General features: G+C 52.1%; 6 protein-coding genes across 6 annotated transcripts; 2 read left to right on the top strand and 4 right to left on the bottom strand.

The window, feature by feature from the left end:
- Positions 1 to 807: 807 nt before the first annotated feature.
- On the top strand, positions 808 to 2,323 carry N7459_003273 (Protein kinase domain-containing protein; the record flags this gene model as incomplete). Its single annotated transcript, XM_056942457.1, has 2 exons — positions 808 to 1,156; positions 1,218 to 2,323. The coding sequence occupies 2 exons, from the start codon at positions 808 to 810 to the stop codon at positions 2,321 to 2,323; spliced, it is 1,455 nt and encodes a 484-aa protein (XP_056802340.1).
- Positions 2,324 to 2,555: 232 nt separating this feature from the next.
- On the bottom strand, positions 2,556 to 3,481 carry N7459_003272 (ESCRT-III subunit protein DID4; the record flags this gene model as incomplete). Its single annotated transcript, XM_056942456.1, has 5 exons — positions 2,556 to 2,687; positions 2,747 to 3,007; positions 3,074 to 3,134; positions 3,200 to 3,414; positions 3,476 to 3,481. 5 exons carry the CDS (start codon positions 3,479 to 3,481, stop codon positions 2,556 to 2,558), a joined length of 675 nt encoding a protein of 224 aa, XP_056802339.1.
- A 248-nt stretch (positions 3,482 to 3,729) lies between these two features.
- N7459_003271 (mitofusin) lies at positions 3,730 to 6,715 on the top strand (the record flags this gene model as incomplete). Its single annotated transcript, XM_056942455.1, has 4 exons — positions 3,730 to 4,036; positions 4,117 to 4,165; positions 4,225 to 6,296; positions 6,354 to 6,715. 4 exons carry the CDS (start codon positions 3,730 to 3,732, stop codon positions 6,713 to 6,715), a joined length of 2,790 nt encoding a protein of 929 aa, XP_056802338.1.
- Positions 6,716 to 7,429: 714 nt separating this feature from the next.
- N7459_003270 (uncharacterized protein) lies at positions 7,430 to 10,201 on the bottom strand (the record flags this gene model as incomplete). The annotated part of the gene is made up of 6 exons (XM_056942454.1): positions 7,430 to 8,646; positions 8,695 to 8,971; positions 9,022 to 9,650; positions 9,707 to 9,983; positions 10,057 to 10,118; positions 10,180 to 10,201. 6 exons carry the CDS (start codon positions 10,199 to 10,201, stop codon positions 7,430 to 7,432), a joined length of 2,484 nt encoding a protein of 827 aa, XP_056802337.1.
- Positions 10,202 to 10,918: 717 nt separating this feature from the next.
- N7459_003269 (mRNA decapping enhancer EDC3) lies at positions 10,919 to 13,060 on the bottom strand (the record flags this gene model as incomplete). Its single annotated transcript, XM_056942453.1, has 3 exons — positions 10,919 to 11,166; positions 11,220 to 12,887; positions 12,946 to 13,060. 3 exons carry the CDS (start codon positions 13,058 to 13,060, stop codon positions 10,919 to 10,921), a joined length of 2,031 nt encoding a protein of 676 aa, XP_056802336.1.
- Positions 13,061 to 13,460: 400 nt separating this feature from the next.
- Positions 13,461 to 15,856, bottom strand: N7459_003268 (DEAD/DEAH box helicase; the record flags this gene model as incomplete). The annotated part of the gene is made up of 3 exons (XM_056942452.1): positions 13,461 to 14,256; positions 14,306 to 14,724; positions 14,774 to 15,856. The coding sequence occupies 3 exons, from the start codon at positions 15,854 to 15,856 to the stop codon at positions 13,461 to 13,463; spliced, it is 2,298 nt and encodes a 765-aa protein (XP_056802335.1).
- Between the last annotated feature and the right edge of the window lie 406 nt (positions 15,857 to 16,262).

Raw genomic sequence — 16,262 nt, 5'->3', positions numbered from 1 at the left:
AGAAGCTATGGTGTGGCACATCAATGTTCCAAAGGCTGGTGAAGTGGGCATTGTGTTCTGTAGAATGTCTTTTGGCTTTATATGTTCCAGAAAGAAGCGCAGATGCTCATGGGTTCACCACGGATGCGAAGATCAATTTGCCCGGGTATTTGGCCGCGCATCCAGCATGTCGGCTCTTCCACCAGCTATGATTGGGCTACTAAGAGCCGCATGCCACCGGGAAGACTAGCTCAACCAGCATGAATGCCTTTTCTCACCCGGGTGCAGCTGACCGATCGGCTGATTTTACATTTGGGGGCCGCCTGAGCAGTTGCGTATGATTTATCTGAATCCAGCCCCCAAATCTTTCTACCTATATGTGGAAATAGAAAAAACGCCTTGCACCCAGGTGGAGCGTTGCCGGAGCCTCACCGGTCGGGCTCAATAAAGACTTCGATGCCCCTTCGATCTTCCCTGAACCCTCGTGTTTAGCCACTTCGTCATCCGGAGTCGCTGAGTCTTACTTGTTGCTTCAAGAGTCGCTTCCAAAAGCAAAGATCATTTCAGTCTTGACGGCATGGGATAAAGGCGCATTGTCTCTGGGTGATTCCCATTGTACTCGTCATTTCCACTCTTTGTTCTCCTTGTGCTCTTGACCTCCGTTGTTGCTAGATTTGTCTGTTGTCTCTTTGAATCAATAGACGGCCTTACTTGCAGGTTTCTGGCCCTTCGAGTATATAAACGACACGGTCACTATGGCCTGGAGTGTAGAGTTTGTGAATGGCTACACAACATTCCGTTGTATCTTGTTATCGTTGTTTTGGCATGATGGATAGTCTGTCCAGCTCCGGCACCTTTGCGTCGTGTTTTCCAGATCTTCTCGAGCCGGGAAGTGTCCTGTCGCAGACATATCCTTCTCTCCATCAAATCCTGCAAAGCCGCCTTGCAGGTGCATTGGCAGCCCGAAATCACCACCCCATCTCCCGATGCGACCACCGAGGATTCGATGGCTACGATCTTGGACGGAGTGACGGAAAGATGTTCCAGTGTGAAGAGGATTCCACTCTGATCGAGATTCTGAATCCGAACCGAACCGATGGCGCAAACGCTCAGCTTGGAGACCTCTGTGAGGATCTCACCAAACGCGTGGAAGTCTATGGTCTCATTGGGAGCGGAAGTAAGTAGGATTCTTTCCCCTTCACCCCCTGTGGCTGACAGATTATGCTAACGGAGTACAGCTTTTGCCGTCGTCTATCTCGCTCGCGATCGTGCCGGCGACAACGTCGATCCAGCCAATATCCGGCATTTTGCCATCAAAGTCCAGAGGCACATCACGCTGACCGGGGGCTACACAGATGGCTACATGGAGCCCATGATGGTACCGATCCCCGACGCCAGTTCCCAGCGATTCATTCCACCCGAGGCTCTGGTGCTTCTTCTACTAACCGGGTGTGACAGATTCCCCAAACTCGACTCCGTCTATACCCATCACCGTTTCACGGCTATTGTCATGTCGCCTTGTGTGGACCCGGCCCCAGACCGATATCCCCTTCACGAAGACCATGTTTCACGGCAATTCCCTGCATTCACCATCAGATATCTGCTTACCTCGGACAGCAAGCCTCTGCTGGATGAGATGGCTGCCTGCAAAGTTGCGGCACAAATCCTCGAAGGCATCGTCTACATGGCACAGATGAATGTCTGGCACAATGACCTCTCCGTCCTCAATATCATAGTCGACCAAGGGCTGGACGTGACGATCATTGATCTCGGTGATTGTGTATTCGGGCTGGAGGAGGAAGACTTCTGGGAAAACATCTGCGGTTCGCTCCCTTTCCAGGAGTATCAAATGTCCCCCGAATTGGCTCGAGAGCTTCACCGACCGAACATCGTGATCCATGAGTGTTCTGCACACGCGTATCTCCCCCACGACCGTCGTCAGGAAGTTCTGTGGAAGTATGGCGTGCTGATATATGGCATTCTCCATGGCTACTGGCCATGGGACACCCCTCCCCCCCAGGGTCATGATGTTGACTTGCTGGACTATCAGTTTGTTTCCGAGGAAAGAATCTGGGACCGGCGAAGGAGAATGCTCTCAGAAGATGTGCCCATCGACCCGACATTGTCCCCCGATTGCCGGGATGTGCTCCAAGCTCTTCTCGCAATGGATCCAGCGAAAAGACCATCACTAGAGACGCTAACTCAGTTTGCCTGGTTTCGGCAGTGGAAGTATGCCAATCACCGCTTCGTACGACCGTTTTCCTGGGAGTTCCAGGAATCCTACACGGAGCTGGTGCCTAGCGTGGACTCTTCCATCAACCATGTGGCTCGGGAAGTCAGTTGATCAGATAGATCAGTCAATAATAACCCTCCATTTAATAGATGACCAAGTATGGGAACAGGATGAGGCGATGCTATCGTAGGCAGCAACAGCTCTCGAGCTGCAAATCAAGTACGCTAACAAGAGGCAACAATGAAAGAAGAGGCCCACGCCAAGGAATTAACCCCCTACAGACCCCAGTAATGAAAAGAGTATATGATATGAAAGCAAAAAAAGGTCCAGGTCATGGTCGTCATTATCGCCGCAAACTATCCAATCGTGCCTGCAGGTCATCATCACCGGCACTGCCGCCACCGCCACCGACGGCCTGCGCAACACGAGCCTCACCGGCAGATTCCTGCTGTATGTCCGAGGGTGTCTCACCCAGCTGTGTTGAGATCGGTCAGCAGGCTGCATATCTCCACGAATCCAAAAAGGGAAACGAACCGCTTGGCCCAGATCAACGCCGATTTCATCCAAGACTTCCTTGACAATGTCTTCACCTTCCTCTTCTTCGCCCTCTATTCCTGTAGCCTCGTCGATTGCGTCGTCCATCATCTCTTGTCGTTCATCCATGACCTCGTTCTCCCGCTCAAACTCCATCGCAATGCGCTGCAACGCTGGGAGGTTCATCTGTCGGTTCATACTGCCCAAAAGCATAGTCGCTCCTTTCATAGACTGCATCATCTGCTCATTGCTTCGGACAGTCTGTGAGGTAGCTGGTCAGCACCTATAGAACTCGCAGCAGGGCTGATCAGCTGGCTTCACTCATACCTGGATTCGAAGGGAGATAGCCTGCAATTGCGTGCGCATCTGGTAAAATTTCTGGACATATCTGTTGGGTCCACACAGTCAGTCCCATGCGCGACAAGTAGACGAGTCCCTAGAGCCACCACCCACCGTCGTGTCCGAACCAGGTCCTTGGCCTGAATCTTACAGGCGCCAATCTGGCCATTCTTGGCACTCTTCTTGATATCTTGCACCAGCTTCTTCTCTTGATTCTCCAGCTTCACTCGCTCTCGGTCTAGTTCGCGCTGTGTTCGGTCCAGGGCACGCTGGTGTTTGCGCAGGCGCTCCGCAGGCGTCATGCGCTTGCCGAAGGCCCACTCGACGATCTGCAAAACCGGTGAGCATGAACAGGTAGACTACAGAGTAGGTTGAAGTTGAATCACTCACATTCATGACGGGCACAAGGCGTGGATTGAGGGAGATCGGGGGTTGCGGCCTAATTTATTTACTCTCAGTTCACGGGCGCAGTGACATCAACATCAACTCGACTGTGAAAGCGGGACACCGTTTGATACAGGAGCCGTAACTTACCAGTCACATGCACCCTAAACCTGTTCTGGCCCTGCACGTCACCTTCCATAGAAATCTGCCCATCACCAAACAATTTCTCGGATGGCTTACCAACGTCGCTGCTGTCCGCCATGAGTCAGGAATACTTCCCTGGTGAGGGCTCTTCGAGAGCTGGCTCATCCCGGTTTGCTGGCGAGGACGAGGAACGAAGCCCTTTCCAGCCCCCGCCGGCCTACATGACTGTGGGCAGCGGATCAACCTCGGAAAGCGCCACGGCGCTGATGGCATCGCTGAACAATGATTCTGGATACGGGGGTAGCATGGCGGATGATCATGCTGTGGATGGTGACTCAAGTGCAGCCTGGCGTGCAGGACTGATGGAGGATCGACCAACACCCGTGCATACTCCGACGCGCCCTGGCGAATGGAATCCAGCGGGTGAGTGGACTCGGATTGAGATGGTTATTGCCGTGCTGTAGAAGGCTGCGGGCTGACCTTGAGATTCTTGCGTTTTGCAGTGGAGCATGAAAGACAGGCTGTCGCGAGCCATGTCCATCAACTTCTCTAGTATGTGATTGTTTGAACCATACTGCAGTCCTGCCAAATGCTTACATTCTGTTTTCTAGCAACTCAAACCGAACCAAACTTGGTCGCGCGATTTCGCGGACTATCGAGACGTTGAAGGAGCTCCAGGATATGAATCGCCAATGGCCCGCCCACTACCCTTCAGTGCAAAGCACTCCTCCTTCCCCTTCGGAACGGCCACAAATCCAGCAGACATACTCAGAGTTCGGAATGAAAGGAAGCGATCCGGAGACCCCTTCCCGACCAGCGCAACCGAAGCGCGCAGCAACTACAATGGGTGTCGAGGACCTCGGTGAATCTAGTGCCGCTGCTGAGCGTCGCACACCGACTGAACCGAGGTTGATGACTCCTCAAATTGCCCAAGAGTTCTCGATCTTGAAACTCGACCTAAAGCTAGGTGCGCTTTCACAGGCCGAACTGGTGCATTCGCTGGAGAAAGCCTCCATCGCCTCGCTGTTGGATGGAAAAATCGGCCAGAGCATCAAGCATCTCCTCTCTCTACGAGACCGGATTGAGGACACATCGAGCAAGGTTCTGGTCACGGGAGACTTGAATGCCGGAAAATCTACTTTCTGTAACGCCCTCCTTCGACGGAAGGTGTTACCCGAGGATCAACAACCTTGCACTAGCATTTTCTGCGAGGTGCTTGATGCTCGAGAGAATGGTGGGATTGAGGAGGTACATGCGGTACACAAGGATACCCCGTATAATCGCAACGACGAAAGCACCTATGACGTCTACGCCATGAACGAGCTTGAGAACATTGTGGTCGACAATTCCAAGTACATGCAATGCAAAGTGTACGTGAAGGACGTGCGATCTATTGATGAATCACTACTCAACAACGGGGTCGTCGATATCGCCTTGATTGATGCCCCAGGTCTGAACTCGGACTCCTTGAAGACAACGGCTGTATTCGCCCGACAGGAAGAAATCGATGTCGTTGTTTTTGTGGTGTCCGCGGCCAACCACTTCACCCTCTCGGCCAAGGAGTTTATCCTGAATGCTGCTCATGAGAAAGCTTATATTTTCATGGTTGTCAATGGATTCGATCAGATTCGGGACAAGCAGCGCTGTGAGCGTATGATTCTTGACCAAGTTGGCAAGCTCAGCCCGCGCACCTACAAGGAGGCTGCCGAACTCGTGCATTTTGTGTCCAGCAATGCAATCCCGGTGGCTCCACCCGGGGCTGTTTCACAGTCCGGGTCTGGTGGTGGCGATGATGGTGGTGGCTCAGACCCTCATGACGATGAAGATGACGACAAAAATGACTCCAATAAGGGCAAGGGCAAGGGCAAGGAGAAGGAGAAGATCCAAGACTTCGAGAATCTTGAAAGTGCTCTGAGACGCTTCGTTCTCGAGAAGCGGTCTCGCTCCAAACTCGCGCCAGCCCGCACTTACCTCTTGAATCTACTTGCAGATCTCAACTCACTCGCCACGGTTAACCGTGATGTTGCTCAATCAGAGCTTAAACGAGTGACCGATGAGCTAGCGGAGCTTGAGCCCGCATATGAGAATGGCAAGAAGAAGAAGGGCGAGCTTGCCGAAGGCGTCGACCGAGCTATTGACGAGTCTTGCGAAGACGTGTACAACCATACTCGTTCCACTTTGACTGATACCATTGCCCAAGTTTCCAATGCAGACCTGGGTGTGGAGTATCCCGGTCTCTTTGGGGCATTCCAATACGCAGAGGACTTGAAGCTCGCAATGCTCGATCAGATCTCCTCGGCGGTGACTAGCTGCGAGGACTACGCACGAGAAAAAACAGTGCGGGGTGTCGGCTTTATTCAGAACATCGGCCTGTTGCATGTTGGCGAGGACAAATTCAGTCCGCTTAATTTCCGTGCGGACTTGATGTTCCGTCGTGGTCGCCGCCATACCTTTGGCCGACAGGTTGATGCCGAAGTGGAACTATGGGACTTCTTCGACATCGCTGGTCTCTGGGAGCGCCAGGAGAAGATGGCTGGAACAGGCGTGGCAATGACTGCAGTCACAGTGCTGGGTGGCCGAGTCTTCGGTGGCTTCAGCTGGGTGGATAGCGCATTTAGTGCCGCCAAATTCCTGGGACCAAACAACCTGCGTCGAATGTTCCTCCCTAGTATTATTGCTGCGGGTGAGTATCTTTCTGCCTTTCCTGAGTAGATCACACCAATTGCTAACCCTATCAAAGCCGTTTTGACCACTGCCTATGTCCTATCGTCTATCCCAACCACCTTGCCTCCTCGTCTGTCTCGGAAGATCGCGGTAACTCTTAATGATATGGATTACGTCCATTCAAATGCCAACCGCATCTCATCTGAAGTCCGTCGCATCCTCCGGCTCCCCGCTGGCAATCTGCAGGCATGTTTAACCCAGGACATTGAGGACCTGGCCAGGCGCAAGCAAGAGGTCAGCAAGGTCAAGCAGGAGAGCGAGGTTGCCACCAAGTACTTTGCAAATCTGTTCCGTGAAAGTGGCGAGAACCGCCGCTCCGTGGATGACCTCGACCTTGATGGCCCTCTGCCTGGTGCCATGGGTGCCTATGAGGCATGAGCCCTACTGCATGTACCAACAACTATGGTTCCATCGTCTCTCCTTCTCCTGTCCCTTTTGCTCTCACCCCTCACTCCATTCACCCGATTTTGCCTCCCAAAATGTACATTCCCTCCTTGCGTTTTCCTTCCCTTTCCCTGATATCCCTTTTCCATGTATGCTACCCCTCTACGCTGTTGCCATTGTGTCTCCTAAGGAAACTCAGCACCAGTCTCTTTCTGACTTTCCATTTCATGGCGTATGTTGGCGTGCATCGGAGGTCGTTCCAAGTTTAGCCAAAGATTCCCATCTGAATTGACATTGAGATCCTTTTTTATTATTACTCCTTTTGATGTGGTTCCCACCTAAGATTACTCCCATATCAGGCCTTTCAAAGCCGTACTTTCTAGATGTTATGTCAGAATATGGTTCACTTGAACTAATTTGTGTTTAAATGCTAACCTGCATAGCCCTAGTAGATGGCATAATAATCATGTCACCCATCTTCAGGTCATCCAGAGCTATAGCCACAATGAATGCTACGAAGTTTACCGGTTCGGATTCCCCTTCCAGTTACATCAATTGTGTGAGTAATGCATGCATTAAATTAAACATGTATAGGACAGATGGACGGTCTGCAAAACAAAATCCCTGAAACACCAGTCGCAATGCAATGCCGTGTCCTTTTTATCGAGTTAAAAGCAAACAAAGCACCTGTATGCATAAACAGAAATATCAGGAATCATCAGGTTTGGGAGGATGTTTCCTCGTCCTCCGCCCAGAGCCCCACCCAATATCTTCCATTTCTCGAACTTCACCAAGAAGCAAGCCCGGATCGGCCTGTTTAGTCTTCTCAGTGAGCTTGCCCGCATCGCGCAGGAACTCGGCCCTCATGGCAGCCGCATCCGCATCCTCGTAGTCCAGCTGGGTCATCTGGGGCTCGTGGTTCTCCTCGTCTTCGTCGTTCTCGGCGTGTGGCGGTAGCTTGTCAGCTAGGAAATCGAACTTGCCGCCGCTGAGCATCGAGGCGAGGCTTTGATCGTTGCGACTGTTGCTGCGGGAGAGGGAGTTGTCGCGCGTTTGATTGGCGCTCTCGATCGCGATGCCGAGGCCGTCGTCGTTCAAAGTGTCGATTGAGCTGGCGCGAGAGGGGGCTTTTGCGGTGTCGAGAGCCTTCGTGGATGCGTGTGACGGTGCGCGGCCTAGAAGTGGTTTGCGTTTTCGACGTTGCGGATAGCCAGGATCTTCGTTGCTTTTCGTATTATCGCTCTGCTGCCGTGATTTGGCCGCTTGTGCTTGCTGCAGCAGATCCTTCAGCGCGGTATCAAGTGCTGACGGTGGGGCTGGTGATGCTGCGTGGCCAGAGGTGGATGGTCTTGAGGCTGGCTCTCCCGTTGTTGGTTTTTCTATCATCCTAGCGGGCGATGCAGATCGAGACTCCGGTACAGTTGGTTTTGGTGGATGGGCATCTTCTTCGTGGGAAAAGCCATCGCCAATTATCGGAATCGTCTGGGTCCTCTCCCTTTTACCTAAGGCGGACTTGACAAATTTCTCCTTGGTGATGGCTTCTATAGAGGAAGTGGACTTGCCGCCCTGTCTCTGGTCAGACTGCTGGTGTGGCTGATCATCGTCAGCAAAGGCAGCGCCTGGATTTTCCACATTCCCGTTGGGCTGCGATGTCCGTCGACGGACGATGTATGGCTCAAACGGTTTCTTCTGGCCAGTCTGGATAGAGATCCAGAGCCAGTCGGCGGAGACTGCTGGAACTTTCCACTCCCTGGTGTGCCGCAGTTTTTCCAGGCTGGCTGATTGGGGGTCATTGCATATCAGAACTGAGGCTTTGGCTGTGAGAACCTCATCGTATGAAGCCCCCATCAAGTTGACCAGCTTGGAGACATGCAAAAGATCAATGCCTCCGAAGCCAGTAGAGCATATCCGCATTCCCGAGAACCCTGAAACGGTGAGAATCCTAGCATATCTGATATTTAATAGAAGCGTACCTGTGATTGGGAATTTGGGAAACGGTGTGCTGGCAACGTGAGACTCTGGCGGAACCAAGGCTCTAGCATGGAGACATTTCTCCAGCCACATATCCGTGACGACTTCACATTCAAACGCCATTTCGTCTGTTGAGGGAACCTCTGACCTGGGAGTCTGATAGGGCACCATGATGTACAATCCTTGGCCTGTCTTCGGGATACTGGGTCGGGAGAAGTCACTCAATGATTCTACTAGCTGCGCCCCATTTAACTCGAGGTGACTATGAACAATGCGCATCTTGAATGTGTCAGTTTTTTAAATGGCAACGCGGTGGTTTCAATACGTACCTGCTTCGAGGAAAACCCGTGAACAAAAAAGTAAGATTCGTCGAGAAATCCCTCGGGGAGCTTGGGCATTGGATCTGGTTGCCGGTGATTCTCCATAGTCTCTGTGAATGTTGTCTCGCTGGCAAAGGACTTGCCTACTTGAATCACGGGTTTTGGCTTTGGGACAACTGGCTCTTCTGCTTCGTCTTTCGATCCCGCGGTCTCGGTATTGAGAAAGCCGGCGCCGATAATGTCACCCCATATGTTCTCATTCTGACCAATAAGTTTTGTGCTCGCACTTCTGCGTAGTTTCTTCCGTGGCCGTGGATCGGATGATTTCTCATGAGCTGCAGCCCTCTCTTTGGCAAGTTGTTGTTCCTCTGCTGGTGATGGTCGAATCCATGCTCCGACGCCTTGTTCCTCCGGTGGCACCATAGGATGATATTTCTCTTCATCCAGTATCATTCCGCGCTCGAGGCAGTCGTTAAACCATTGAACGGTGACAACTTTGATGTTCCATTGCACGGCAAATTTGTATTTCTCCCCATCGGCGTTCCTGGCAATTAAATGGGTGACACTCTTGGTCAGATCTCTCCTGAACTCTGCTCCATTTTCCACAGCACTGTCATTCATCCTAGTCCGAAACGCCACTAGTCATTCTTGTCAGTCCTGTAGGCCAATTAAGCCGTGGGTTTCCCCTACTCACTATCCGAGAATCCAGTAATGCAAATTGTAAGACCGTAGAAGGCAGGCAATTTATATTGTACCTCAAGCGCTCGGATGTCTGTATCCTCTCCCTGCATCCACGAGTGTCGCACAGCTTCAATCCATTCTGGTTTCAATACGGCGATGTCGTTCCGCTCGCGCGCCACAAACTTATATTTTGGCGAGTCCGTAGCTCCGACAAGAAGGTGAGTGACTTCCGAGGTGAGGTCCGGCCGTTCACGGGCGCCCATTTCCTTCGCAATATTGACGAGTTGTGTCTGCAGAGACCGAGACGCGCATTAGTCCGTTGTCAGTCTCCTCGTAAGCTGGTGGGATTTGCGCGACACATACCCTTTGCTCCACTGAGACCGACGTGAAGCAGATCACTGCGCCCGCGAGCGGATGTTCCTTGTCTATAGCCGCTCGGGTTAGTGAATCCGTGGACAAGTTCGAAAGCGTGGTTTCTCGACTTACCCGAGGCTGCTGTCCCTGACATCCTTCATGGTTGTCCCGGTCACCACTCGCTTCCCACCACTATCTTTTTTTTTTGAAATCCTCTCACCGCGGATGGAGAAGTCAATGGGAGTGCAAATGTCAAGCGATCCCGCGCGTCGCGATAATCGGGAATCACGTGTTGAGCGCGTCCCTTGATAAGGATCGAGGTATATCTCATCCCACCTCTCTTGAGAGTGCTCCCTCCAGTAGATTCTTTTAGAGTTCATATGAGAGCCATTATCTTATTGATTGTACATGAGATTCATGTGGATCGCTAACTTCAAGTTCAAATAGATAGTCCCCAATCCCCCTGGACGGGAATATATATAGCGAGAGTGCAGATGAATGCCACCCATGATCATCAAAATTATCACCCCTCTAGGCGAATAAAATCGCTCAATTTTAAGCCTCCAAGCTTGGCTGGACATGTCACAGTGTGTAAGCTGAACAAAATCCTTAATCTGAGTGGGAAGGTATATTTTGCTCAGGTGGTCGATCTCGGCTGGAGCCGAGTGATGCTTATTATGCATATCAATTGGAGATCCGGAAGTAGATAGGTTCGCTAAAAATACATATTGAAAAAGTTTTCCTTTCCCGTCAAGAACGCCAAGCGACGACCTCTCTTCAAAATCCCCTCAAAATGAATGAAAAAGAAACGAAAATGAAGAAAAGCGCCTGGAATGTTTTGTTTAGGAAAATGCAGACTAGACAATCTGCCCTAGGCGATTGGAGCCTGGTATCGCAGGGGCACCACCCAACGATTCCCAAAGTCAATTCCATGTCGACGACGGGTGCCGTATTTCCGCCACACGATCTGCGGAATGCCAATATCGGCAACTGTGATGTTCCAAGAGAGGCCCTCGCCGGAGAGTAGGACGTTGAGGACTCCGGTCTTGGGCGCACCGAGGCAGACCACAGATGAGCCGTTGATGGACAGTCGGCCGCCATCAACCAGGGTAACATCGCCTATTGAAAGCGTTAGTCAAGTTTGGAGAAGTCAATTCAGGGTGAGCACATACCATTTGAGGCAGACATGCCTGACGGGATATCAACTGAAAGCACCTCGACGTTGCTTCGGTTCACCCATGAAATCATCTCAAACGCTACGCCTTGATCATCAGTTCGGAGGTCGTCGAAAGCAAGGTGCATGCCAAATAAAGCATCGATCACCACGTCAGGGCTGAGATCGGAGGTAGAAAGACGAGCTGAGAGATCTTCCCACTTGAGCACGCGCCCTCCGATTTTTCGGAAAATCTCCAACTGTTTGCGGCAATTCTCCAGTAGCTCGGCTTCGTGGTCTAGTCCGAGTAGACACACTGTAACACGGTGACCACGGTTGCGCAAATGACGCGCCGCGGAGATAGCCCTTGCTCCTGTGCGGTGGTTGCCGGTGATAATCAGCATGGTGGGAGCAGCAGCGTCACTGGAAAGAAGAGCAACTGCTGCTTCCGCGATGCCTCGACCTGCATTCTCCGTAATGATGTCTTCGCTCAGACCAAACTCAGTCACCGCAATTTGTTCAACCTCAAGTGTCTGCAATGGGCTCACGGTCGGACAACTGCGGTTGGTTGTAGTCAACCGTAGAGATGCACCAGCTACATTGGAGCCGACCATAGGTGATACGGACGATCGGCCTGGCCGAGGGCTGGTGGTTCGAGAGGTGTTCAGCTGGCTACGGCCAAGCGCACTGATCTGCTGCACCATGGGCTGTGCTAATATAGTACTGGTCTTGCGGGAGGGCTGAACGCGTGCAGAAACTCTTGATAGATCACGCCCAGAAACGTTCTCGCTGCTATGCCGGGCATCGCTGATCTCTTCCACATCATCGCCAGAGTCGGTGTTCTGAGGACTGTCGAGCACATTCTCCGTCCAATGTAGGTTCTTCCCACCATTAGTTCCTGGCTTAGCCTTCCGGTTGAAGCTGACCAGACGGGCCTCGTCTGCGGTAGTGTCGTCATTTCGGATTTCTTCAAATACGCGTCTCTTATCGAACTTCGATAGATTAGTCTGGAAATCGAATTCGCCTAGCTCCTGAATATCGGTTGCGTCCTCGGTAGCCCAGCCACTGGGATCTTCAGCGTAAGATCGACGTGCTTTCTTCTTCCGAAGCTTCGCTCCGGGGGCAATATTTTCAGGCGATTTCTGTAACGCGGGAGCCACTGGTTCCACAAACGCAGTTTGGCGCCAGCCTTTACTCTTGGGATTAGTGCTTGCTGCAGCACCATGCTTACCCACAGGCCCGTCATAGTTGCCCCGTCGGTTGCGCCTCGGTGTCTGGTTGGAAGAGGCCAGGTTCTGCGTAACTGGGCGCTCCTTGTTTCGAGAGGTACCCGGTGTACCATCCTGGCCGCTATTCACGTTCAACTCGAGATTGCTGAACGGTTCCGTCAAGGACGCTGCCACTGGGACAGAAGTATGCTTAGCGACCGTCTCCACAGAGTGAGACGGAGCGGGTAGGTTGGTTGGTTTGGAAGGAGGCTTAGAGAAGCTTAGGATAGCAGGATCGACGAGTGATTGCTGCTGTGGTAGAGGGGGTTGAGAAGAAGTAGGTCCAGGGCCTTGAGGGGTTTGCGGGGCATATAGAGGTTGCGACGGAGCAGTCTGACTCGACTGCAAAGAGAGATCGGTAATAGCAGACGCGTCGACGGAATAATGGGGCAAGTATTGGCCGTTCCACAGAAGAGTCACTAGGACATTGGTCAGTTAGACTATAACGTTCAGGGCGATCAGATCTCAATGCCATACCATTTTGGAGAAGCAAGTTCTGCCCTATCACGTCGGCAACTTGGCCTTGGAGCCTTGCGCCTGGTGGTGTTATCAGGCTCACGAGTACGTTGTAGCCAATGAACTCGGAAGCCATGATTATAGGGTCTCACAGACGTGGCGCAGTTGCAATTGGATCATCGAGAACGAGAACGATTTGATCTGACGGTAGAGTAAGCCGAGGCGGAGAGTTGTAGCTGGAGGAGAAAGCTCAGGCAGCTTCACGGACGAGCAGGGTCACGTGTGGCTTCTTATCGATAACCAGTGTGGGGGTCGATGGCGTATGTGGCATAAAAGATAACTATGCCAAATGCTTAGGTTGACAGCTTGCCAGTTGTATGAAGCAATAGCCAGTTGAACGAGGTTTATGGCTGCAAATATTGTATCTAGTATATGAGTTTGCAGGTCGGCGGATTCGTTCGATAGCAAAGCAGCATTGCAGAGAAATCGCTCCACCAAGATTAACATGGTCTGTCCACATTCATTGTCCATCAAACTTATATAGCATCAAAACAGTCATCATCGAAATCCTCGCCCGTACCAGAATTCTTGGGTTTGATGACTTGGCTGATGGAAACCAGGTTGGAGTAGAACTCGACCACCCGGGGGTGCACCATCACCTTGCGAGGTTCGAAACGAGTTACCTGTAAGCCCGCCTGTGAGGTTGCTCGACTGAGAGCCACATAAGCCTGCCCCTTCTCAAAGACGCGACCTAGGTCGACTTTCACGCGCTGCAGGGTCTGGCCCTGGGCCTTGTGGATGGACAGAGCCCACGCTAGGATCAAGGGCACCTGTTGACGTTGAGCTTGTACCTCGCCATTGGGGAGCTCGATCTTCCATGTTTCCGGCTGGCAGAGCAAGTGTCTTTCTGTTCCATCCGGTTGAACGAAACACACAAGTGGCCACTTCCGTGTGACGGCCACGCCTCCTTCCCTGTGAGCCATTGCCTTGAGCTTTTTCCGTGCACGCTCGGTGCTGTCATCATCCCCTTCAGCTGCGGCGAAATCGCTTTCATTCTCCCGATATATGTCAAATGTGCTCTCATCCATGAACGCTACCACACGCCCAATAGACCCGTTCACCAGAGTTTCTTCCATGTTTTTGATGAGCATTACCTGTGCCCCCTTCTTGAGGTGGATGGTGGCCGGGGCCATGCAGTTCGACAGTAGCTTCTCACGGTACTGAGGGTCCTGTATGGTACCTGAATCCATCGCATTGAAGGTCATTAACTCCCCGGAGAGTCTCTGCATGCGTGCAGAGTTGGCATTCTCGACTTCAGCGCGTGTAGGAAACCTATTCATTGTCAGTTTGATGCGAGATCCTGCGAAGGAGAATGTCATACAATTCAGTTGCCTCGAGTGCGTCGTGGAAGTCAAGCGGCCTGGAAAGCTTTCTGAAGGCCTCGATCGTCCGTGGAGTAATCTTGCCCAGTCGCATCTCGTTCAGCATCTCCGCAAACTCGGGATCACGTTGACGGAACACATGCGTCAACAGAATCGTGTGTTGGATCGAAGTGTTCCAAGTGGCCGCAGCAAAGGAGAATTTCGCTTCGCGGTTGCTGCCCTCTGGCACGGGGGGCAATTGGAAGAAGTCGCCTGTGACGACTAGTTGGATTCCTCCAAATGGGCGCCCATTATTTCGCATTCGTCGTGCAATCTCTTCCAATTTATCGAACAAGTCACCATCAACCATTGACACTTCATCAACCACAAGAACCTTGGTGCGCAGCCACCGATTCCGTGCTTTCTGGTTTTTCTTGATCTTTGGGGTTGTCAGCATCGTTCTATCTCTGGATTTACAGGCCACTAACCTTTTTCACCAATTCAGGCACAGCCTCTTTGCCTAATCCAATGCCGGCAAAACTGTGGAGGGTGACACCTTCGATATTACAGGCCGCAAGGCCCGTTGATGCCGTCACGGCCACGCGATCTGGTTCGCGCTTATACTTGCTGCGCAACTTTTTGATAATTTCTCTCATGAGGACCGACTTTCCAGTACCTGCTGAGCCAGTAAAGAAGATGCTTTTACCCTGGTCAACAACGGCATCCAGAACAGCCTTTTGTTCATCACTGAGAAACATCTTTGCAACCTTGTGCTCATCTTGCGGTTTCGAGGCTCCGTCGCCTTTCTGGTTTTTTTTGTATTCCCGCCGCAGCTCTTTCTGCCCCTCCTTGATAGCACTCGCGCTCTTGTTCCAAAATTCCGCAGGTTTTGAGCGCTTGGGAGTGGCTAGAATGCTCTTTTTATCTTGACTCGGCTCCTCCTTGGCTTCCTTAAGCCATGGCAGCGTGCGCGGCTTCGGAGGTGGTTGAAAGTGAGCAGGGGGCGAGGAGGACCATGGCAGCTGAAGACTGCTTGGCGGAGCAGGATTTTCCTGGGAAGTTGGCGGTAATTCGGGGTATGTGACGTCCGAGTCGTGTTTTCTCGGTGCGACGGGTGCAGGGTCGAGGCTTGGATAGATAACGGGATCAGGCTTCGAATTCGAATTGTGCATCGTGGTTGGAGCTGTGTATGGCAGAGGTTCGTCTATATCGAGGTCCAAATCATCATCGAAGTCATTCTCGTCGAAATAGACCGCACTGTGGAGAGAGCTCAGTGTGGACTCCCCGCTGTTGGACATCTCCATTTTTCGTTTGACGCCGACCGACTGTGGCGGCGGAAGTTTCGACGAGGGGACGATCGAGTTTGCGCGTAGTAGATTGGACTGAAGAGGCTTCGACGTTCCTCCGGCCCCGGGGTGGTCTTTCACGGCCTTCTTGAACATTGCGGCTTCTTCAGGCACGAGTCGCGGTACGGACGAATACGCGCCGGTGTTCGGGGGGCTCTTGGTGCAATTCAACGAAGACAACCGTATGATTTTGGAAGACCGCGCTTTAGCTCTGACAGCATGCATAAACGACAGCCCCAATAGGGGATTGAAGGTGGCCAACTGTTGCCCGCGCTGATCGAGAGGTTGTTGCAGACCGCGTGTGGAGACGCGACTGTCGCGTTTTTGGTTGGTTAGTATTGCTCCCAGTTGACCATCGATTTTCCGGTTGGTGTCCGTCTCAGTTCGAAACCTATTCGTGACGTTTATTTCTTCTTTCGTATCTCACTACAACTACTTGTGCAGAAATTTAGAGACGCACGAGAATATAACCTTGGCTATAGTCCATTGCTCTCCGGCCTGGTCGAACGTATGGAATTAGAGGCCTGGATCGGCAGGTGTCGATAAATGACTACCAGACGCTAGTCCAAAACTGGCTAGTCCACACTGCGTCATTCTCCGCGGTCTCGAGTCGCTTCCAGTGGCAGCAGAA

This window comes from Penicillium hispanicum (assembly GCF_028827665.1).
Source record: "Penicillium hispanicum strain IBT 35686 chromosome Unknown utg000003l_segment0_segment0, whole genome shotgun sequence".
NCBI lineage: Eukaryota > Fungi > Ascomycota > Eurotiomycetes > Eurotiales > Aspergillaceae > Penicillium > Penicillium hispanicum.
Note: the sequence above shows the minus strand (reverse complement) of the source record. Positions and strands in the feature narration are given on the sequence as shown.